This window comes from Bos indicus, chromosome 14, assembly GCF_029378745.1.
Source record: "Bos indicus isolate NIAB-ARS_2022 breed Sahiwal x Tharparkar chromosome 14, NIAB-ARS_B.indTharparkar_mat_pri_1.0, whole genome shotgun sequence".
In the NCBI taxonomy this organism is placed as follows: domain Eukaryota; kingdom Metazoa; phylum Chordata; class Mammalia; order Artiodactyla; family Bovidae; genus Bos; species Bos indicus.
Genome location: NC_091773.1, coordinates 37,390,512 through 37,414,937, shown reverse-complemented (window position 1 = coordinate 37,414,937; position 24,426 = coordinate 37,390,512). Strand labels below are relative to the sequence as shown.

The following is a 24,426-nucleotide window of genomic DNA, read 5'->3' as shown; positions in this document are numbered from 1 at the left end:
CTGCCCTAGGGCCCGTGCTCAGCAGCAGCAGAAGCCACCACAGTGAGCAGCCTGCACACAGCAATTAGAGAGTAGCACTCACTCACCGCAACTGGAGAAAAGCACATGCAGCAAGGAAGACCCAGCACAGCCAAAATAAATAAATCCTAAAAAAAAAAAAAAATACACATTGCTGTCTCCTGGGCAACAAAAGAATAAAACTCATCAGGTAAATAACATCCCCATGGTCTTCTACTTGGTAAGTGGATAACCTGCCCTGGTTATCTAGTTAGAATGCCGTTTCTTGTAACCTGTATGCTACACTGTCTTCCTAGCTGTTCAGAGAACTATCGGTTTTACGCGATGACTGAAAGAAATCACAGGTCTGGTAGACATGTCTCAGGCAGAGAATTGATACTGGGAGAGGAACCCTGGGAATAATAATGCAAATAGATAAGTTTGTGAAACACAGTAATAATTCTATTTTTAGACGTACTTTATTACCAGATTATTTATGGTGCCATTTACTAAATGGAGTGTTGGATTTCACGGGGCTTAACTGGGTTGAAGTTATCCAGACATCAGTAACCCACATCAAAACCAGGACGAATCAAGAAGTAATTCGAGTTTTCTGGCGTTCTCGCCTCAACAATCTAGAATCTAGGGCACTATTCTAGGATGATCCTCCTCCTTTTTGGTTCGAAAGATATATCTTTTCGTGATTTTTCTGGTCGAGGAGGCTGTCTGGCCACGCTGCGGCTCTTGGAGAGCAGGTGATTACTGATCACTAGTGTTTTCTGGGCGAGACAGTTGCGCTAACCCCCTCCCCTTCCCCCGCCCCCTCCTCCTCCCAGTCTGGAAAGGTGCAGGATCCGCTAAACCGTGCATCGCACAGCGGCGGCCGGAGCAGACGCGGGATGGTAGCGCGTCCCCAGCAGAGCAAAGGGGGGCAGCGAGAAAGCCTGGGGAAGGTACGGGCGGGGAGTCGGGGTGCAGACACCGCCGGGAAAGAGCAGAGGGTCCATTGGGCGGGGGAGGCAGTGGCCGAGTTGCAGGTGTGGACGAGGCTGCCCCAGGCCCACCCTTTGCAGCCGAGGGGGCGGGGAACCGGGCCGCGGGGGCCCGGAGACTGCGGACGGGGCGCGATCACAGGGTGCTCGCTCGCCCCCGTTTTCCAAGGACCCGGGGGACGGGGCCTTCGCCCGGGGGCCCGGCCTGCCGGCGCCAGCACCGCAGCGCCCGGGACGGCCGCCACTGCGGCGCACTGCCGGCCGCCAGGGGGCGGGAGCGGAGCCTCGAACAATGGCCGCGCTCGGCCGCGGGCCGGCGAGAGGAGGAAGGGAGGGAGGGTCGGTGCCGGGCGCGCGGCGCAGGTCCGCGGGGGTTCGGGGGCGCGCGCGCGCGCGTGCCGGGAGGGCTGGGGCGCGGGAGCGGCTGCGTCGGCGGGAGCGCGCGGCGCGGGCCCGGGAGGGCGCGGCGGGAGCGCCCGAAAGGCGGGCGGAGGCGGGGGGCGGGGAACCCGAGGGGTGGAAGCCGGCGGCGGCGGCGGCGGCGGCGGCGGCCGAGCGGGGTCAGTTCTCTGTAGTGTTTGCCAATGTTGGAGTCGTCTGCAAAGTGTCCCCGGCGAGAAGGTAAATACCCTCGTTGGGGGCGTCCTGGAGGCCCCGACTTCCGCCCCGCCGGCGGAGGAGACAGAGGGCGCTGGGGAGCTCTGCGGGTCCGCGGCGCGCGGCGAACCCCGAGAAGAGCGGCCCCTTGGCGGCCTCCCCTCCCCCGCGCCTTCCCTCCCTCCTCGGGCCCTCTCGGGGCGGGAGGGGGAGGGGAGGAGGATGGCGGGGGGCAGGGAGCCGGGGAGGAGGTGAATGAATTGGGGGGGGGCGAATGTGGAGGGGGTGGGACGACACAGGTGTCCAGAGGGGAGGAGCCGGGAGGGAGGCGAGGAGGCCGGCACGAATGGATTGAGGGGGGCCAGTGGGTGAGGGGGAGCAGGGACCCGGGAGGTGGGGGTCGTAGGGGGGCCGGGGGGGTGGGAACGGCCGGAAGAGGGGACTGCGGGAGAGGCGACAGTGCGGGAGAGGGAGGGGGAGGGTCCCTGCGGAGGGGAAGGGAGGGGAGACGGTTGGGGGGGGTCCATCCTTGGAGTGTCTGCCAAGAAGGGGCCCGGGGGGCGCGGGAGGATCGGTGGGGCGGGGCGGGGGCGCGCGGGGGGCGGGCGGTGGTGGCTATTTCTGTATAATGGGCAAGTGATGAAGACGTAAGGCTCCGAAATGGGGAAGGTAGGTGGGGCCGAGGGGGGCAAAATGTATCCTATGATACGCAAGTTGTGCCGTGGCTCCTACGAACTACTACGGTGAGAGCTCGGCACAGAGGGGTGGTTGGCAGCTAGTGACCTTGCCGAGGTGAAGGGAGTTGGGCGGAGAGACAAAGATCGGTTACAGAATCCACCCGGAGAGGACGGAGCCTCCCGTCCTCGGGGGAGAGCCGGGCACTGTGTGGATTGGGTCCAGGGGGGTGTTCCGCAGAGGCGATCGGGGAAACGCTTCAGCTGGGATCCTTCTGGAGAGGGGGCGGGGATAATGGCCTTGGGATCTGAAAGTCCCTGAAAATATGTGCAGAATTTTGCACTTGCTGAGAATTTTCTTTGGAAAGGATCTTTACTTGGGGTGACGCGTTTCCCGCACCCCCCACCACCTTCCCCAAAAGGTTTAAATCTCCTTGGGTAGAGAAGGACCATTCAATTAGCGGAACATACTAAAGGATTTTAAGTTGGGTGATTCCTGCAGAAAAGATGAGATGATCTTTTAAAGGTGTTTAACTGTTAGCTGAAAACCTTCAATTTTAATGTTTGATTTCACGATTTGGGGGAACTTTGAGCATTAATCACTTTTTCTGATGCATCCTTATGTTTTAAGGAAGTATGATGAATATTTGAAATCAAAACTGTGATGGGCACGCGGGATAATAGTAACCTTGTAGGAGAAAAGATTGCAACATTGCTCCTGGAGGCTATTTCTTCTCTGTCCTTGCGTTCTCAAGATGATTCACACATACCACGGTGTACTGAGCTGCAGTAGGAAAAAAAAATCTTGTTTAATAAAACCATCAAAATCCAGATACTCTTGTTTTGTAATTTGGCAGGTTTTTCATTTTTCAATTTGTATTTTATTGCAAACCAGAGATAACACATACCACTTGAATTGTAAATTTGCTGCATTTTGCAGCAGGCCTACATTAAATTTGTGAAACTTAAAACAAACTATGTGATGTCTACGGTTTTATCCTAATATGTTTTCAACTCAAGGCACCGGTTGCCACATTGCATTCCATGGCAGTGTAGTTTGAAATTTATTCCTGAGTGATCATTAGTTGGTAGGACATGGTTCAGATTTCTTCACCCATCACTAAAATTTTCTTTAAAAATCTGTGATTTGTATTTGTGACAATGTTGCTGTATATTCCAGGTTTGCACTGTTAACTTCAGATAGACTGCCATGTAATTTTTAAGTTACATTTTTTTATTTGGAAATAATTTCAAGTTTACAGAAAAGTACCAATAATAAGAATAATGCAAAGAGTATTCTTGTAACCTTAACTCAGAGTCACCTGTTACCATTTTACAATTTATCATTTACTTTCTTTCTGTCACACACATAATGTATTTTTTCCTAGACCATTTGAGGATAAGTTACATACATCATAGTTCTTTACTCGGACGTAATTCAGCATGGAAGACCATGTAAATTTCACATTTTAGCTTACTTGCCATGCCTGGAATGAAATTCTAGGAAGGAGAGGCTTGGTCTGGTTTTCAACAAAGCATAAGACTATCAAAAATATCTAAGCTGATTATCAGTTATTAGTATACAAACAGTATAGAAAGTGAGGTTGAGTGGTTTTTCTGTATTAGAATCAGGTTCTGAAAGTTATAATTGGCCAATGTGTTGGGTTTTTTTTTTTCTCTGTAGTTAACCTCCTCTTTACATCTATTTCTGTGTCTTCTTTTCTTTTGTATACTTTGAGCACTGGATATCGGATCATTTATGTGTATAGATCATAATAAAAGTCTAGATATTGCAAAATTGAATTTTGTTATTATTAGACTGAATAGTGGAGAAATACACACTATAATCAGATCATATCTAGATATATTCATGCCTTTTCTAGATACTCAAAATATTAGGTATGTGTATAGAATTCATAATAATTATAATTTATATTTTTGTGTCATCGATTTTGAGTAATTCCCTGAAGTTCTATATAGGATCCTTGCCATTATTGTTTTAGAGATCAGGCCCTTTGTTACAGGAATATTTTTAAGGACTTGAGTTCTTTATAATTTAACATATAATGGAGGGAAGGGGACTTTGAACCAGACAAAACTGAGTTTTAATCCTAGTGATGTGACCATGGAGGAGTGACCCAACTTCTAGAAAAACGGAGGTATCACCTGCATTCCAAGGTGATGAGGATTAAAGGAGGTAATATAAATATGGCAAAATATGGCACCTGATATTTAAAATTGGTGTCTGATAACTATTTTCTTTTTTATTTGGCTGGTAGTATGTATGTGGATGTTTTCCACTGGAATGGTTCATAGAGTGAAACTTCTCTAGAATATATCATAGATTCTTTGTTGTTATTTAGTCCCTAAGTTGTGTCTGGCTCTTGCAACCCCATGGACTGTAGCCTGATAGGCTCATCTGTCCATGGGATTCTCCAGGCAAAAACACTGACGTGGGTTGCCATGCCCTCCTCCAGGGGATTGTTCCAACCCAGGGATCAAACCCAGGTCTCCTGCATTGGCAGGTGGATTCTTTACCACTAAGCCATCTGGGAAGCCTTCATAGTCTCTAGGGCACTGTTAAAATATGTACCAAATTGTTCTGTTTTTCTTACAGAAAAATAGTTATTTGTGGTACTTTGAAAAGAAATGAAAATGAAAAACTTTTTTTAAAACACTTTTTAAGAAGCCCATGAAAATTTTAGAGTAAGAAGCTTTGAGTTGGTATTCAGTTTTGTAGTGGCTTGGAATCTAAGAATGGGAATAGTAAATGTTTTGCTTTTCATATTGTCATATGAGACACTGAAGTGAGGGTTGCCTGTCGGTTGTGGGATAGGTGTCAATATAAGATGTTGTATAGATATAATAATTTAATAATGCCATTTTATAAAGCAGGATTTAATTGTTGAGGATTTTATATTTAATTTTGCACAGCTTTCAATTAATCAGATGAGCAGAATGTGATTCATAATACACCCAGCAAGTGATAATAGCAGTACATTTCAGATTCACGATGGACCTTTAATTCTTCATGAGTGGCAGGTCCCCTCCAGGTAGTGGTGCCTTGTATCCATAAACCATCCTGCCTGTTTTCACTTAGTAGCTTGGAATCTGGAACTACATGTCCTGATGTGCCTGACAGGGTATCACTGTAGGGCAATTTTGGGACACGTGAATAGGTTTCTCTAAAAGCACATAGTTGTAATTGGAATGAAAGGTAGCTAGAAACTTTTTGACAGATGAAGGGAAGGTGGATTTTATGAAGCTGTAGGCAGTATAAAATGCTCTTCATTGTATTGATATGACTTGATATTTTTATCAGATTCTTTTAAATATAGGACAGTAGATGTGGCATGTCTTTAAAGAAGAAATGAAGTTAAAGAGATGTGCTATGGTGGGCATTCCAGATTGTCTGTGGAATAGTTGAAATCTTTATATTGGTATAAATCTAATATAACTTGTTTGTGAAAAAAACTAAGTTCAGAGTTTTTATCCTGTGACTTCCCAGAGTGCTGTTACAGACTGATAGTTTCATGTTTTAATTTATACAGATCTTTATAATTGTGAAGGAAAGGCTTACAGAATTTTTAAAATTGTATCGTCAGTTTTGAGTGAATAGGTGCTTTTGTTTTTGCTTCTTCATAAAACTGCCTTTTGTATATCGGAAGATTAGAACTTCCGCTGTATTTTATTGTGCCTTTTTCTCAGGATCAGCCACCAGTGTTGCCAAACTCTAATATTGAATAAACACATACAGGTCTATAGATAAGCATTGTTAACTTGTAGAGGCATACATGAAAAACAAAATGAGATTTTTTTAACTTTGGTAAATTCTTATTAAATAATGTTAAATTCTGGGAAGTAAGGGATATTAGATCACTGAGAATGCTTTTAGTAGTTAATTCATATTTTAATGTCCAAGTGAACTTTTTTCGATTAAAAAAAGAAAATTGGTTTGGTTTGTAGTTTTACATATTGGTGGTGTATTTTAACACCATTTCACTAATGCTGTACTTTTTAATGATTTTCTCTTGAATAAAATGTAAATGTTTAAGTTTCATAATTTACCACTTTCATATTCTAGCATTAATTATTTATTAATGTTGAACAGGGAATTGATTTTTTGGGGTTTGCCTAAATATATTAGTTAACATCTAAAGCATCATAGAATTATAGAACTTTAGAGTTGACCAGGACTGTATTACTTATTGCCGCATAACAAATTACACCAGAAATTAAGAATTTAAAACAGCAAATATTTATCATCCCAGTTTCTGTGGGTTAGAAATCTGGGTGCAGTTTATCTGGGTGCCTGTGGCTCAAGGTCTCCTAGGAAATTGCAGGTAAGCTGTTTCTGGGGCTGTGATCTCATCTGAAAGCTTGACTAGAGGAAGATCTGCTTCTGAGTCATTCATGAGACTCTTGGCAGGACTGAGTTCTTGCAGTGTCTTGGACCAAAAGCCTCAGTTTCTTCTGGGTTGTTGGCTCAAGGTGTCCCTCAGTTCTTTGCCACGTAGGTCTGTTTACAGGACAGCTTACAACGTGGCACAGGCTTCCCACAGAGCAAACAGGTGAGAGGGAATGAGAGCAGGTGACTCGCAGGAGGGTAATGATGGTCTTTTTATAACTCAGTCTTGGAAATGGTAGTTTGTTATTGCTGCTTTCCTCTATTCATTAGAGGCTGCCTACCAGAGGACTTGCATTTACTTTTCAAAAATTAAAAAAGAAAAAAGAAAATAGAAGCAAGGGAAAGAACTCTGAAGATACACAAAGTAATTTACCAAGGCTCAAAAGGCAGTCTCCTGAAGAGCTTGGACTAAAATGCAAATTCACCGGTACTCAGGCCTTGTGCTATTTCTACAACATGCAGTTCTCTTGAAAAATGTAAAAACTGACATAGATGCTGAGGTCACTATTAGATAATTGAAAACTTTCAAAGGCATTTTGAATTGACTCTAGTTTGTCATCTTGAAAAAATGGTAGTCAGAAATGTATATACATATAAACACATGCATATTCATATGGTGTCTGTATATACGTATCTCAAGAACCTTTGCTTCAGAGGGAAAGTTCAGTATTAAAATTTTTTAGTATAAAAGTTTCTACACAAGTGATTGAATTTAACTTGCTGTATATAAAAGTTGTGATAATTTTTTGGGGGGACTGTAGATAATTTTGTGTCTTAACTTCTACCATTACAAGGTCCATTTATTTATAAGTTTGGGTTTTCCTGCCCTTCTTTGCTATCTTTCTTTTTGGTCACGGGATTTGTGGGATCTTGTTTGAGCCCTGGTAGTGAAACTATCGAACTGTGCCCCCTGCAGTGGAAGCACGGAGTCTTAACCCCTGGACTGCCAGGGAAGTCCCTGATAGCTATTTTTAAGTTACATGTAGAAGAGATTTGCCACATGAAGATAATACAGCCATCGCAAGGAGGTCAGACCCATAGGGAAACAAATCCAAATGTAAGAATGGGATGTGTCACAGTGGTGATTTTCTTTTTGAAAATGTTATATAAAGCTTTAATATGCATGCAGTTTTTTGGTAATGATATTAAAGCCAGAAACAGGAAAAAACCAAAACTAGGTAGCCTTACCATGTGCTCTTTTCCACTCCACCTAAGAGAGTATGCATGTTACATCTTCAGGCTTAATTTATCTTTTAGAGGATGGGAACAGAGCTGTTTAAAACCTTACTGGAGCAAGGGAAGTATATATTCAATATTAATCTGAAACTTTTAGATTGTTTTAACAGCTTCACTTTTGCTGAAATTGTTGTAGAACTCTAGAACCAGAAGAGACTTTGTTCAGCCTAGATCTGCTCCATCCAGTATGGTAGCTAGTCGACACTTGTGGTTAAGTTTAAATAACATTAAAGGAAGTTTAAAATTCACTTTCTTATTTGTTTTAGCCACATTTCAAGTGTTCAGTAGCCACATGTGGCTACCAGCTTGGACAGTGAAGATCTAGAATATGTTTATCATCATAGAAAGTTCTACGCTGATCTAGATCTGCTCCATTATATATTTGATTTTTGGTCACGAACATGTGTTTAAAGTGCTAATCATTGTGATCACCAACTAAGTTGAACTTTTATTTCTTCATTTTCGTTTTCTAGTTTTTGGAGCCGTGAGGGATACAGCACTTTGGTCAATATTGTTTTAACATGCTTCAGATAAATCAGGTGAGTTTGTGTTAAGGCATGTCACTCTTATATGGTGCTTGGGCCATAAATTGTAGAGCATTTTAACTCAGCTTTCCTATAACCACCACCTGACCACCAGTTTATAGAGCAGTTACATACTATATATTTGTCATAGGAAGGCTGCAGGGCAGGTTGTGTAAGAATTATAGCAATAGTCCTGAACGCTGGTAGATTTTGAGTGTTAACAGCAGAAGGTTCGTCTGTTCTTTCTGGTGTCACATCCCTCCAGGACTTGGTGTATTCAGGAGTCATGATCTAGCTTCAGTAGGTGGCAGTTCTGCAGACTGGAAGTACTTTCAGTGACAAATCTTGTGAAGTAGTTGTATCAGTGCTTTAGAAAAAGATTGCTTTTTCTGGGGTGCTGGAGAAGGCTAAAAGGAAGTGCTCTGCTAAATAAACTATAGCATATAATGCCTTAGACTCACTGTAAGAAATAGTTTCCTTAGGTCTTGGCATTTCTCCAAGAACTTTATACATTTAATCTTACCCTTTCTGAACAAAAAAGGGTATTGTATCATAACTGTAATTTTACAAAATTACTTTATTTCACATTTGCAAATCAAGAGAGGAGTAATTAATTTCACTGCAAGAAGAAATTACATTTTTTTGTGATTTGAGGGAGTAATCCATGACCTCCCCGCTAATCCCCGCTCCATGAAGTTCACCTTGCCTAAGAAATCTCCAGTTCCTCTGCCTCACGTATCATTTCTGAGTCAATGACTTTTAAGTTTATACCTCATCGAGACCTCTTTTCTGAGCTTCAGACTTAGGGAGCAGTTACCAAGTTGATCTCTTAGCTTGGATATCTTTCTGCGTCTCAGACTTAATGTGTGCCTAGGAAACAGTCTAAATGCTTCAGTGAAACTAGACTCTTTTAGGTCCTAGGTTAAGCATGGTTGTTCCTGCTTTACCTCTCCCTGGCCCTCTTCTCACTCTCCCCCCACCCACCTCTTGCCCTGTGCTTGGTTCAGTTGACTCACAGGCCTGGGATGTGCTCTCATAACACCCTGCCCTTTTATTTAATGACGCTCTGACATTTGAAATTCTGTTCAAATAGGTAATGTTAATTAACATCTGTCTTCCTTGTTACTTTGTTTACTGCTGAATCCCCAGGTCCTAGAATAGTTCTTATTGTCTGTGATATTTACGTATTTGCTGGATGAGTGGGTGAATGGTGCTAGGGTTGCCACTAAAGCAGGGAGATCTCCATCCTTGTCAACAGTAACCATAATTGTGTTGTAAGTTTTGGTATTGTATGATGCTGCTTCACGCAGATGCCATTAATGTAAATCTCTCCTTTATGCAAAGTTATCTTTGATTTTTTCCTTGAATTAGGCAGTTTTCTTGTGTAGCAAATACTGCTTTCCTCAAAGACATTACTCCACAGGCTAAAGGGAAGGTACTGTGCTTAGCGCTTCCTGTGCCTTCAGGGTTGCCGTCAAGTCCCACTGGCTGCATTGATGGCGCTTTATGGGATGTGACTTACAAACGGCGCTGTAGGTGTGAAGTTCCCCCTAAGTGACTGTATGAATACCTGCTGTTAATTATATGGGTACAGTAATTCTACCATAGATAGATAGAAATTATCATTTGTTTTATGTCAGACCACGTCATTGAAAATTATGGTTTATGGATCAGTCCTAATGAGGATTTACTAACCCTCAGTGCTGCTGGTCATGTTGAACCAGGCCTTGCAGACAAAAACTAGGCAACATTCTGCATGGCCACAGCAGTTCCCTGCACCTTGGCTAGAAATTGTCCACAGGGCCAGGAGACAGACATACTTTGCTTGTAGCAAATAAGTATTTCTCAGCTCGCTTCAGGACCCTCTCTTGTTATTGATTAAGTTTTATCCTCCCAAACTGTTCAAGTCTGAGAGAAAAAACTAACCTAATTTAGAATAGTAGAAGTTATAGAGAACATTTCCTCTTTGGCCAAACCTAAAGTCACATTGAATTTTTAAACTTACAAGTGATTTTTATGTTTTGTTATTTTCATGGTGATTGCTTTCGTATTAGAGAGAGAGTTCTCAAGATAAATGTGAAAAGATATGAAAAGGCGATTGAAGCTGGCATCTTGCAGCAGTTGAGATTTTTCACTTTGTGATTTTCAGTATTATCTTTAGGATTAGTAGATAAATTTTTATTCGGGAGGTGTTTTGTTTCTTAAAATGCCTGATTAGTACTAGCAAATTATTCCATATATGTTCCTAGAACTAATTAAAAACTAGAGTATTGAATACCGAGTTACTTGGTATCCTCTTTGATATTATATTGTCTCTAGCTGACATTATTACTAAGGAACATAGGAATGTACCATGTTCTGCTGCCATAATGATACTTCTGCCTTTAAATTGTTCTTCACAATTTTACTTTCACCTTTTAAAAGTGTGTGTTCTTATGCATGTACAACTCATGCAGAAAAATTAGGTGGTATAGATATGTAAAAAGGAAAAAAAAATCACCAGTAATTCCATTATTCTTTTACAGAAGTAATCACTGCTAACATTTTGGGGTGTATACTTCTAATTTTTTTTCTATGCAGTTATGTTTTTATGTGAATATGTATTATTTTTAAAAAACTGGAATTATGTAATACATAATACTCAAGTGATTTAATCCATAGTTTGAAAGTACTAAAATTTATTTAATCAAATCCTTATTGTTGGACAGATTTTGTATTATAGTTAATGCCACCATGAGTATTTTTTTATATACACCTGTGTTCCTTTGTCCATTATTTTCTTGCAATTAATTATTAGAAATGGAAATACTATTCAAAGGAATATGCAGATTTTAAAGATATTTGATGCATAAATACCAAAAATACAAAATTATATCTATTAGAAGTTTATCAGAATGCCTGTTTCCTTATTTCTGTGACAAATTTTCTGTCTCTGTCAATCTGTCTGACAAAAAGAGATATTTTAATTTGAATTTCTATGATTTGCTTACATTCTTCTGTATTTTGGCTTTTGTGAATTGCTTATGTTTTCACTGGCATCTTTATCTTTTTATTTGTAAAAATTCTTTGGATTATATCCCCTTCAGAATTTTCTAAGTTAGTCATTAGTTTATTTATTTTTTTCATTCATTCAACAAATAACTGATGGTAACCTGTGTTTCCAGCATACTGTACTAAGAGTTTGGATCTTTCTTCCTGATGTTTCATTACTAGCCCTTAGGGCTTCCTAGTGGCTCAGATGGTAAAGAATCTGCCTGCAATGCAGAAGACCCAGGTTTGATCTGTGGGTTGGGAAGATCCCCTAGAGAAGGACATGGCAACACCCTCCAATTTTCTTGCCTGGAGAATTCCATGAACAGAGGAGCCTGGTCAGCTATAGTCCATGGGGTTGGGAAGAGTCATACACGACTAAGTGACTAACACTTTTACTTTGAGGGAAAGGAAACCATTTCAGCATTAAGCTGCAGCAAATATAAATTGAGAAGCCACATGTGCTGTGAAATGATACTTGAAAATTAGTGACTGAAATAGGGCAAATGTTTTCGGATTAGTTGGTGAGGCACACTTGATTGGGCAGTTTGTCTCAGGGGGTTGGGAAGTCTGTGTTAGGCAACTGTAGTATTGGGAGAGCCCAGCAGCAGGGATTTAATAGAAGTCTAAAGTGGTGATTCCTTCTAAAGAGGTTTGGTAGTTGCTGTTGGGAACATGGAAACTAAGGGGAAGCTTTAAGGCCTGATTGAAGTGAAGTAGGAGAATAGGGAGGACAAAATAGAGTTTCAGTGCCAGAAAAGTTGAGAATCCTATAGAACAAGAGGGAGCCAGGTATTATAGAGAAAGAATAAAGTTGTATCAAGGTATACTGTAAAGTGTAAAGCCAGGGTTTGGTCATTAAGAAACAAAAGGTCTAAAGTTTAAGGGATAATGATAGTATCCCACAGGTCTGTTGTGAGGAATAATTGGGACAACAAAGGCCAGATGCTTAGCATTGGTCCTAGCACTCTTGTTACTTCTGTTAAAATTACTATGACTGGTATTGTTGCTATTGTTGCTCTGGAAATTGTTGGGAAAGGAGGGCAGATGTTTAAGTTGGTCATTAGAGTAAGTAATTGTTTGGGGGAGTGAAGCACTTGAATGTTTCTCAAGGCAGGTCAGCTGCAAGTGCTCTCTTCTTTCTTACCATATGCCCCAGAACTGTCCTTTTCACTTAAAAGCTGCTGGTACTTACTCTTAGTTATTTTTCTTCAAAGTCTGTCTTTGGAGTAGGGTCCACAGTCTGCCCATCCCTTTTTAAAGTCACAGGATGCAGTTTACAGTTAGGGGATTAAAAAAAGTAGTAATCACAGGGAGGATAAAATGTTTAAGAAAGATTTTGCCTTTCTGCCATGCTGGCGTAACAGGATTTGTCCTCTGGATAGCCAGCTTCCAAGATAGCCCCCAGTGATCTCTGCCACCCTTGTGTTAATGCTCTGCCAGGTCTGGCCAGTAGAATATGGTAGAAGTGACGGATCGTTTCCAGGGATGGGTTATAAAAGACCTTGTGGAAGACTTCCCTGGCAGCCCAGAGGACTGTGCTTCCACAGAGGGGGCACAAGGTCAGTTCCTGGTGAGAAACTAAGATTCTGCATGCTGCGGAGTGTGGCCCCCAAAAGAAAAAAAGCTTCTCTTCTCTTTCTCTCTGTGTCACCCTGCATTGCTCACTCTGAGAGTAGTTAGCTGCCATGTTGTGAATAGCTCACTGGAGAGGCCCACATGGTAAGAAATTGAGGTCTCCTGCCAACAGCTAACAAGGAACGGAGGCCTTTAGCTTACATTGTGTGATTGAGCCTTCTTGGAAGCAGGTCTTCTAGCCCTTGTGAAGCTTCCACCCCAGAGACTGCTGGCCCACCACCATTTGACTGCAGCACCATGAGAGATTCTGAGCCAGAACCACTAAGCCAAGCTGGTCCTTGACTGCTGAACCTTAGAAAGTAGATTTAAAAAATGCTTATTTTTTAAGCCACTAAGTTGAGGGTAATTTGTTATGCAGCAATAATATACTCTTTCTGCTTAAAAAACTTGAAAGCATATATATGTGTGTGTGTGTATGTATGTGTGTGTGTATATATATATATATATGTGTATATATATGTGAACAATGGTTTTTAGACATTGGATGACAGGTAGCAACAGACTGTGGTCTCTGAGAGAATAGAAACACATGGAAGTAAGCCCTTCTATTGCAGTAGTTTGAAACAGAGCCAGAGGTTGTTTGCATGCTGCAGTAGAAGGAGGAGGAATCAAAACAGAACCAAGTTTTGTTGGGATTAGGAAACAAAGATAAGAGTTCGGGAAGGCCAGGGTGGTTAGAATTGTAGGTCGGAGTACCAGAGAGAAGGGAGCTGTGGGGAGAAGTGGCAAATATATAATCAAGAGTGCACTCAAGCATATATGCATTCTAAAGTGCTTCAGAGGGTTCTTCTTGAGTCTTTGGCTCAGTTATGATCTGTAGATGCATGACAGGACCATATCAAAGTCAGGGAAAGAAGTACTGGAGAGTAGTAAGAAAAGAATTTCTGGAGCTCACACGAGGCTGGGAATAGTTTGTGTTTCCACTGTCTAGTTTATAAAGACCTTGTAATACATAGGGTATTGGAAAGTCTTCAGAAGACTCCAAGTGATCCCAAGTAATTTAACTCTGCACCACAACAAAGTCCAAAACTATATAGAGGAATGCCACACAATCCAGAACCTAACATATAAAATTCAGTGTTTGTCATCCAAGATTAAAATGCTGCCTCACCTTGAATAAGGGATAAAACATCTAGACAGAAGATCAGTAAGGACATAGAGGACTTGAACAGCACTATAAACTAATTAGAGCTAATGGACATATACAAAGCATTCAGCAACATCAGAATACAAATTCTTACCGAGTGCACATAAAGCATTCTCCAGGAATAGGCCATGTGTTAGGTCACAAAACAAACCTCAGTATGTTTTGAAAGATTGAAACCGTACAGAGTATCTTCTCTGGTCACAGTGGAATAAGGCTAGAAATCAATGACAGAATACAAAAAAACACACAAATATGTGGAAATTAACCAACATACTCTTATTAAACAGCCAGCAGATCAAAGGAGAAATCATAGGGTAAATAAGCAAATAATTAAAGACAAATGAAGGCTGTATATTGTCACCCGGCTCATTTAACTTATATGCAGAGTACATCATGCGAAATGCCAGGCTGGATGGAACACAAGCTAGTATCAAGATTGCTGGGAGAAATAATCAATAACCTCAGATATGCAGATAATACCACCCTAATGGCAGAGAGCAAAAAGCCACTAAAGAGCCTCTTGATGAAGGTGAAAGAGGAGAGTGAAAAAGCTGGCTTCAGAAGCATTCAAAACAATAGGATCATGATGTCCAGTCCCATCACTTCATGGCAAACAGATGGGGAAAAATGGAAACAGTGATAGACTTTATTTTATTGGGCTCCAAAATCACTGCGGACAGTGACTGCAGCCATGAAATTAAAAGACACTTGCTCCTTGGAAGAAAAGCTATGACAAATCTATACAGTGTATTAAAAATCAATGAAATCACTTTGCTGACAAAGGTCCCTATAGTCAAAGCTATGGTTTTTCCAGTAGTCATGTACGGATGTGAGAGTTTGACCATGAAGAAGGTTGAGGTGCTGAAGAATCGATGCTTTTGGACTGTGGTACTGGGCAAGACTCTTGAGAGTCCCTTGGACAACAAGGAGATCAAACGAATCAGTCCGGAAGGAAATCAACTCTGAATATTCATTGGAAAGACTGATGCTGAAGCTCCAATACTTTGACCGCCTGATGTGAAGAGCCAACACATTGGAAAAGACCTTGATGCTGGGAAAGATTGAGGGCAGGAGGAGAAGAGAGCGACAGAGGATGAGATGGTTGGATGGCATCACTGTTTCAATAGACGTGAGTTTGAGCGAACTCCAGGAGACAGTGACGGACAGGGAAGTCTGGTGTCATGCAACCATGGGCTTGCAAAGAGTTGGATATGACTGAACGCCTGAACAACAAAGACAAATGAAAATAAAAATACAGTATACTATAACTTAGGGGAGTCAGTAAAAGCAGTGCTCAGTGGGAAATTTATAGCAGGAAACACCTACATTTAAAAAGGACAATCTCAAACAAATAACCTAACTTTTCACTTTAAGAAAACCAGAAAAAGAGTAAATTAACCCGAAGCCAGCTGAAGAAAGAAAATAAGATTAAAGTGGAGATAAAATAGAGAATGGAAAGCAGTATAAAGAATCACTGAAACTAAAAGTTGGTTCTTTGCAAAGATAACTGACAAGCTGGACTGACAAAAAGAGCAAAGATGCATATAACTAAAATGAGAAATGAAAGTGGGGACATTACCATGACCTTAAAGAGGTAAAAGAATTATTAGAGAGTACTATGGCTCATAGTGGAGAAGGCAGTGGCAACCCACTCCAGTACTCTTGCCTGGAAAATCCCATGGATGGAGGGGCCTGGTAGGCTGTAGTCCATGGGGTCGCTAGGAGTCGGATACGACTGAGCGACTTCACTTTCACTTTTCACTTTCATGCATTGGAGAAGGAAATGGCAACCCACTCCAGTGTTCTTGCCTGGAGAATCCCAGGGACGGGGGAGCCTGGTGGGCTGCCATCTATGGGGGTCACTCAGAGTCGGATACGACTGAAGCGACTTAGCAGCAGCATGGCTCATAGTACAGTTGTATGCCAACATATTGGATAACCTACATGAAATGGACAGATTTCTAGAAACACAGATTACCAAAACAGACTCAAGAAGAAATAAAAAATTTCAACTGACCTATTAGAAGTAAACAGATTCAGTTTTTTTTTAAATCCCTCCCAAAGAAAAGTCCAGAACCAGATGGCTTCACTAATGAATTCTACCAAACATCTAAAGAAGAATTAACACCAATCCTTCTCAGACTTTTCCAAAACATAGGAGAGAAGGGAATACTTCCTAATTCATTCTATAAAACCAGTATTACTCTGATATCAAAGCCAAAACAAAGGCACCATGAGGAAGAAAAAACTGAAAATCAGTATTCCATATCAGTATAGGTGTAAAAGTCCTCAACAAAATGCTAACAAACTAAATCCAACAATATATTTAAAGGATTGTATACCACAGCCAAGTGGAATTTACTCCAGGAATGCAAGAGTGGTTCAACATAGGAAAATCAATCAGCATTAATAGACAATGGAAACCCACACCACACACAGATAATCACCTCCTGTGTGATACAGAAAGCACTTGGTAAAATTCAACACCTATTCATAATAGAAACACTCAAAAACTAGGAATAGAGGGGCACTTCTTCAACATGATAAAGGGCATTTATGGAAAACTCACAGGTAGCATCCAGTTTAATGGTGAAAGACAAAAAAGTTCTCCTTATATTCAGGAACAAGGCAAGGATGCCTGTTCTTACCACTGCTTCAGCATTGTACTGGAAGTTATTGCCAGGGTAATTAGACAAGAAAAAGAAAAGACATCCAAATCTGGAAGGAAGAAATAAAACCATTTCTACTTGCAGATGACATGTGCCATGTATATAGAAAATCCCAAAGAATCTATGAGTACAAAGAAAAAAAACAGAGCTAACGAATTCAGAAAAGCTGCAGTACAAGATGATACAAAATACAGTTCTGTTTCTCTATACCAGCAGTGTAGAATCCAAAAAGGAAATTCAGAAAACAGTTGCATTTATAACATCATCCAGAAGCATACAGAAATTGGAAGACCTGTACTCAGAAAACTATATAACAGTGTTGAAAGAAATTAAAGAAGACTCAAGTAAATGGAAAGATATTTTTTGTTTATGGATTAGAAGACTTAGTATTGTTAAGATGGCAGTACTATGCAAAATTGTCTGCATATTCAGTATAAAGTCTGTCAAAATTCCAGTGACCTTTTTTGCAGAACTTGAAAAACTGATCTTCAGCTGCTTATAGAATTGCAGTGGGCCCAAATAGCTAAAGCAATCTTGAAAGAGGACAGAGTTGGACAGCTCCTACATACTCCATTTCAAAACATACTGTAAGTCTACAGTAATCAAAACAGTGTGGTTCTGGCGTAAGGAAGGAGGACCAATGGAATAGAATTGAGAGGCTAGAAATAAGCTATTACGTATATGACCCACTGATTTTTGACAAGATTGCCCCAAACCACACAGCGCAGGAAAGAATAACATCATCAATATATAAGAGTTCTAAGACAACTGGATATCTGTATGCAAAAGGATAAACATGGACCCCTATCTCACACCACATACAAAAATTAACTCAAAATGGGTCAGTGACATAAGAACTATAATTCTTGTAACTCAACAGTAAAAAGAAACCCAACTGAAATGGGTAAAGGACTTGAATAAATAGTTCTCCAAAGAAAATGTACAAATGACCAACATGAATGTGAACAAAAATACTCAGCCTCTTTAGTAATTAGGGAAATGCAAGCGAAAACCACCATGAGTATCCTTTCTTGCTCTCTAGGATGGCTGGAATCAGAGAGACCGACAATAACAAGTGTTGGTGGTGTTGTGGAGGAAGCAGAACACTTGTACTATACTGGTGGGAATGTAAAGTGTTTTATTTTCTGTAGAAAACAGTTTGGGATTTCTTTAGAGTGTTTAGCATAATATTACCATGCAATTCCACTCCTGGATATATACCCCAGAGAATTGAAAACAGTTATTCAAATATATGCACACACATGTTCATATTAACACTATTTATAAGAACCAGATGGTATAAGCAGCCCAAATGGATGGATGAATGGGTAAACAAATTGTGGTACATACACACCATAGAATATTATTTATCTGTAAGAAAAGATGACATACTGATACATGGTATAATGTGATGCTCCTCAAAACACTTTTACTAAGTGAAAGAAGTCAAACACTAGAGTCACATATTATCTGATTCCATTTACATGAAATAGCTAGAATAAGTAAATCTATAGAGACAGAGTACAGATTGGTGGTTGCCAGGTCCTGGGGGGTAAGGATAAAAGAGGAATAACTGGCTAGTGGGTATGGAGTTTATTTTGGTGTGATAAAAACATTTTGAAACTAGGTAGAGGTGGTGGTTGCACGACATTGTGGCTGTACTAATGCCCCTGATGTCTTCACTTTGAAATGGCTAATTTGATGTTATGTCAGTTTCATTTCTATTAAAAAATTAAAATGCTTGCAAAGAAGCATGAGAATATAACCATAACTAGGGTAAAAAAATTAATCTCTAGAAAGAGACCCAGAAATGACAAAGATGATTGATTCAGCAGACAAAACTGTAAAAAGAGTTGCTATTAATAATGCTGTCAATGTTCAGGAAGGTAGAGGAAAATAGGAAAACGATGAGAATATAAATAAAAGGTATGAGTAGACTTAAATGGGAATTCTAGCAATGAAGAATGCAATATCTGAAGTAAAAAATACTTGATGGAATTAATAGCAGACACTGTAGAAGAAAAGGTAAGTGAGCTGGAATATGTAGGGAATAGCAGCTAACCAAAATGAAGCAAAGAGTGAAAAGACAGGAAAAAAATGAACAGAGCATCTGTGAGCTATTGGATAACATCACAAGTCTAAGATAAATTAATTAGATGTTCAGGAGAAGGGAGGGGGAACAGGAAAACATTAGACCAAATAATGACTTTTCCCCTGGAGAAGGAAATGGCAACCCACTCCAGTATTCTTGCCTGGAAGATCCCATGGACTGAGGAGCCTGGTAGGCTACAGTCCATGGGGTCGCAAAGAGTCGGACACAACTGAGTGACTTCACTTTCACTTTTCAATGACTTTTCCATTAAATATTATGGAAAAACCCAAACCAATTTATTGGCCAATCCAGTATAAACTTCATAACTGTGTAAAGCTCAGTGAATCTAATTTGAGAGAAACAATATTCAAATGACTGAAGATCAGTGATAGTAAAGGGAAATCTTCAAATCAGTCAGGGGGAAAAAAGACATTATATATAGAGAGAAAGAGATAAGGATGACAGTTTTTGTTGGAATGTACAAGCCAGAAAAGAGTCAAATGACATTTTAAACATACCATAAAATACTTGTCAACTTTGGATTCTGTTCCCTCTGAGAATGTTTTCTGAGAAGTTACTTGTCATACAAAAGAACTTACTACAAAACAGACTCACAGACATAGAAAACAAATTTATGGTTACCAAAGGGAAAGGTAGGGGAGGGATGAGTTAGGAGTTTGGAATTAACAGATACATGCTGCTGCTGCTGCTGCTGCTGCTAAGTCGCTTCAGTCGTGTCCGACTCTGTGTGACCCCGTAGACGGCAGCCCACCAGGCTCCCCTGTCCCTGGGATTCTCCAGGCAAGAGTACTGGAGTGGGTTGCCATTTCCTTCTCCAATGCATGAAAGTGAAAAGTGAAAGTGAAGTCGCTCAGTCGTGTCCGACTCTTCGCGACCCCATGGACTGCAGCCTACCAGGCTCCTCCCGCCATGGGATTTTCCAGGCAAGAGTACTGGAGTGGGGTGCCATTGCCCTCTCCACGCTACTATGCTTAAAATAGATAAATAACAAGGACCTACTATATAACACAGAGAACTGTATTCTATATCTTGTAATAATCTATAATTGAAAAAGAACCTGATGAATATATGTGTATATTTTTTATATAAAACAATCACTTTGTTGTACACCCGAAATTATCAGAACATTGTAAATCAACTATACTTCAATAACAATATATTCCAGAGGAAATGAAAAATAAGTGACTCTTTTGTTTAAAATTTTTTAATTATTATAAAATATTCAGTATATAACACAGAACTTAACATTTTAACTATTTTTAAGTTTTATTGTTATAGAGTTGTTAGGTTGTATCTGACTGTTTTGTGACCCCATGGACTGTAGTTCACCAGACTCCTCTGTCCATGGGATTTCCAGGCAAGAATACTAGAGTGGGTTACCATTCCCTTCTCCAAGGGACTTTCTCGACCTAGAAGTTGAACCTACATCTCCTACATTGGCAGGTGGATTCTTTACCACTGAGCTACCAGGGAAGCCCATTTTTAAGTGTATAGTGACATTAAGTACATGAACAGTGTTATGCAGCCATCACCATTATCCATCTGCAGAAATTTTGATACTCCCAAACTGAAACTCTATACCCATTAAAGCCCTAATTCCCCATTCTTCAATCCATCAGCCCCTGTCAACCACCATTGGCTAATACTCTGTTCTATGTGTATATCTCATTTTGTTCATCCATTCATCTGTCAGTAGATATTTGGGGTGTTTCCACCTTTTGGCTGTTGTGAGTAATACTGCAGTGAGCTTGGGGGTGCAAGTGTACGTTCAGATGCCCACTTTCTGTTATTCTGGGTATATATCCAGAAGTGAAATTGCTCGAGCCTATGGTAGTTCTCTGTTTAATGACTGTTTCCCATAGTGGCTGCACCATTTCACATTCCCACTAATAATAAACAAGAGCTTCAAGTTCCCCACATCCTCACCAGTGCTTATTTCTCTCCTTTGTTCCTTCCTTTTTCCCTCCTGCCCTCTCCTCCTTGCTAATGGCCATCGTACTAGATATGAAGTGGCATCTTAGAGTTTTTATTTGCATCTTTGATATTAGTGATGTCTAATGTCTCTTTATTTGCTTGTTGGCTTTTTGTATGTCATTCTTGATGAAATGTCTATGCAAATACCTTACCACTATAGGAAAAATTTTAAAGAATGTCCTTCAGGCAGCAGGAAAGTGCAAAAGATGAACAAAGAAAAAAGCAGAAATGGTCATTACTTGGGTAAATGTATAATCTTTTTTTATTAATCTTTTTGAAAGGTAATTTATTATTCAGAGCAAAAATATTAAACTATTGTAAGGCTTATAGCATACAAAAAAGTACAGTGCATAGTAACAGCTTGAAGGTTGAGGGAGAAATGGAAGATATTATTAAAGATTTTAATGCCCTTCATTAGGTGGTACAATATAAAGGTAGATAAGATATATGTCATAAACTCTAGCAGTTAGTAAAACAGCAAGACAAAAACTTATAGCTGATAAGCCAAAGCAGTAGATAGAATTGAATATATAAAATAATTAAGTCAACAGAAACCATGAAAAGATGAAGGGACCAAAGACCAGATGGGAAAAATATAATAATATGATAGGTTCAAACCTAGTGATATTATATAATCCCATTAAATGTAAATAGTGTTTGCTTCAGCAGCACATGTAAAATTGGAACGATACAGAGATGTACAAAGATGATACATAAATTTGTGTGGTGTTTCATATTTTTAAAAAAGTAGTGTTAAAAACCATCCTGATTTGAAGGCTGAAATTGAATTAAAAAGCAAGATCTGACCATATACTTGCCTCTAAGAAATAGTAACTGTAAACACAAATAGATTAAAATAATGGAAAAAGACATAACAGATTGACTTAGTTGAAAGAAACTTGGACTGGTTTTATTAGTATTACAATAGGTTTCAGAGCAAGGAATATTTCCTACCTGGGTTAAAGAAGATCACTTCGTAACAATAAAGGGATCAGTTAATTAAGAGGACTATTAGTGCCAAATGTTTTGTTGTTGTTGTTGCTGTTTAGTTGCTAAGTTATGTCTCACTCTTTTGCAACCCCATGGACTGTAGCCCACCAGGCTTCTGTGTCCACAGGATTTCCCAGGAAAGAGTACTGGAGTGCGTAGCCATTTCCTTCTCCAGAGAATCTTCCTGCCCCAGGGTTTGAATCCAGGTCTCCGGCATTGGCAGGCAGATTCTTTGTCACTGAGCCACTGGCAGCTAGTAATAGAATTTCAAAACAAACGAAGCAAAAACTAATAGAAATTCAAGGAAACACTCACAATTGTGGTCAGAGATTTCAGTGATCCCTCTCAATAACTGATGTAACAAATTGACAGAAAAAAAAGTTTCAAAGATGTAGTTGACTTGAATAACACTGTCAACCAACTTGACCTGGCTGCGTTTACAAACCACTTTATACAAGAAGGTCAGGATACCCATTTGTTCACAAGTTCATACCGAACATTTACCAAGATAGACTGTATTTTGGGCCATAAAACAAATCTCAATAATTCAGAAGGAATCAACTCCTAAAATGAACCTTCTCAGATAACAGTGCAGTTGAATTAGAAATTATTAATAGAAATATCCTTGGAAAATCTACAATATTTGAAAATTAAATAGCATCTTATAAGTAATTCATGATTAAAAGAAAAAACAAAAAGGGAAATTATAAAGTATTTTAAATTAACAGAAACACAATATATTAGATGTTGCTAAAACAGTACTTACTGGGAAATCCATAGCTTTAAATATTTATATTAGAAAAGAATAAAGATCTCAAATAAATGACCTTAGTTTCCACCTTAATGATGTAGAAAAAGGATAAATTAATGCTAGAGGAAGCAGAAGAGATTAATCTGAATAGCTATATATGTATTAAAGATACTAAAGTTGTAGTTAAAAAAAAAAACTTCCCACAAAGAAAACTGTAGGTCCAGTTCACCTACTGGACCAATTGGTGAATTTACTAAATACTGTAGGAAGAGATAATATTAGTTCTACACCAACTTTTCAAAAATATTTGAAGTGGAAGGAGTGGTTTCTAAAGACCTCAGTGTCAGCATTACTGAGATGCAGAACCAGGCAATAGGTTCTGGAATAGCAATAAAAGAAAGTCCTAATAAACAGATGTGACCTGATTTTCTATGTAGAAAATCTGATGGACTCCTACTAGACCTAATGAAGAAGTATAGTAAGATTGAAGGATACAAGATAAATGTGCAAAAATTGATTGTGTTTCTATACACTAGCAAGGCTTCCCAGGTGGCACAGTGGTAAGGAATCCACATGTCATTGCAGGAGACACAAGAGACGCAGATTTGATCCCTGGGTTGGGAAGATCCCTTGGAGTAGAAAATGGCAACTCACTCCAGTATTACTTGAAAAATCATATTGACTGGGTAGCCTGATGGGCTGTAGTCCATGGGTTTGCAAAAGAGTCTGACATGATTGAGCGTGCGCAGCAAGGAACAATCTTTAAAAAAAATACTATTTAAAAATAGTATAAAAAATATGAAATATTTATGGATAAATCTCACAAAGTATGTTAAAGAATACTGAAAGCTATAAAATACTGCTGAAATGAAAGAATACCTAAATAATTGAGATCCATTTGATCCTTATTATTCATGGATTCTGTATTTGTGAATTGGTCTATTTGCTAAAATTTATATGTAATCCCTAAATAATCCTTGCAGTGCTTTTGTGATCATTTACTGACAAGTGCGGAGTGGTGAAAAATTGAGTTGCCCTGTGTGCACAGTCTGAACTGGGGTTGAACCAGATGACAGGCTGCTCTCGTTTCAGTTCTCCTGCCATAAGCAAGTGTCCTTTTCTTGATTTATTTAGTGCCACATTTTATTTTTGTGTCTTTTGGTTGGTGATTTAGCTATTAGAATGGCTCCCAAGCATAGTGCTGAAGTGCTTTGTAGGGTCTTTAAGCACAAGAAGGCTGTGATATGTCTTATGGAGAAGATATATCTGTTTAGCTAAGCTTCATTCAGGAGTTATTGTTGGCTCTGAGTTCAGTATTAGTGAGTTCAACAGTATATATTAAGTAAGGGATCTTTAGCTAGATAAAACACATATAAAACAAGGTTATTTATTAATTGACTTTAAAAAAATGTTACGCCCAGATGTTTACAGGAACCTAACCTTTTATTTCCCCAGAAGCAATAACTCAGTATTTAATAATTCACTGTTTTGCAGGAATGTTAAAAAACATAGCTATCACTGAGATATCATCATCTCAATAAAGAAAATTGAGATTTTCATGTCATGTACATGGATTATATGTCATGTACATGGATCAGAAGCCTCAGCTTTGTTAAAATGTTGATTTTCACCAAATTAATCTGTAGATCCAGGGGAATTGTCTATGTTGACAATTTTTTAGTATCA

The 24,426-nt window shown here is 39.7% G+C and overlaps 1 protein-coding gene across 8 annotated transcripts in view; it reads left to right on the top strand.

Moving 5' to 3' along the window:
* Positions 1–834: 834 nt before the first annotated feature.
* Positions 835–24,426, top strand: part of STAU2 (staufen double-stranded RNA binding protein 2) — a 307,659-nt gene continuing 284,067 nt past the window's right edge. Inside the window, exons 1-2 of one of the 8 annotated variants that reach the window (XM_070802706.1) lie at positions 835–950; positions 8,378–8,443. In XM_070802706.1, coding sequence (XP_070658807.1) covers positions 8,426–8,443 — 18 coding nt within the window. In that variant the 5' untranslated portion in view covers positions 835–950; positions 8,378–8,425. Of the gene's footprint in view, positions 951–1,465; positions 1,611–8,377; positions 8,444–24,426 lie in introns of those variants that run through there. The other 7 variants (XM_070802701.1, XM_070802705.1, XM_070802700.1 and 4 more) reach the window with 7 other exon arrangements.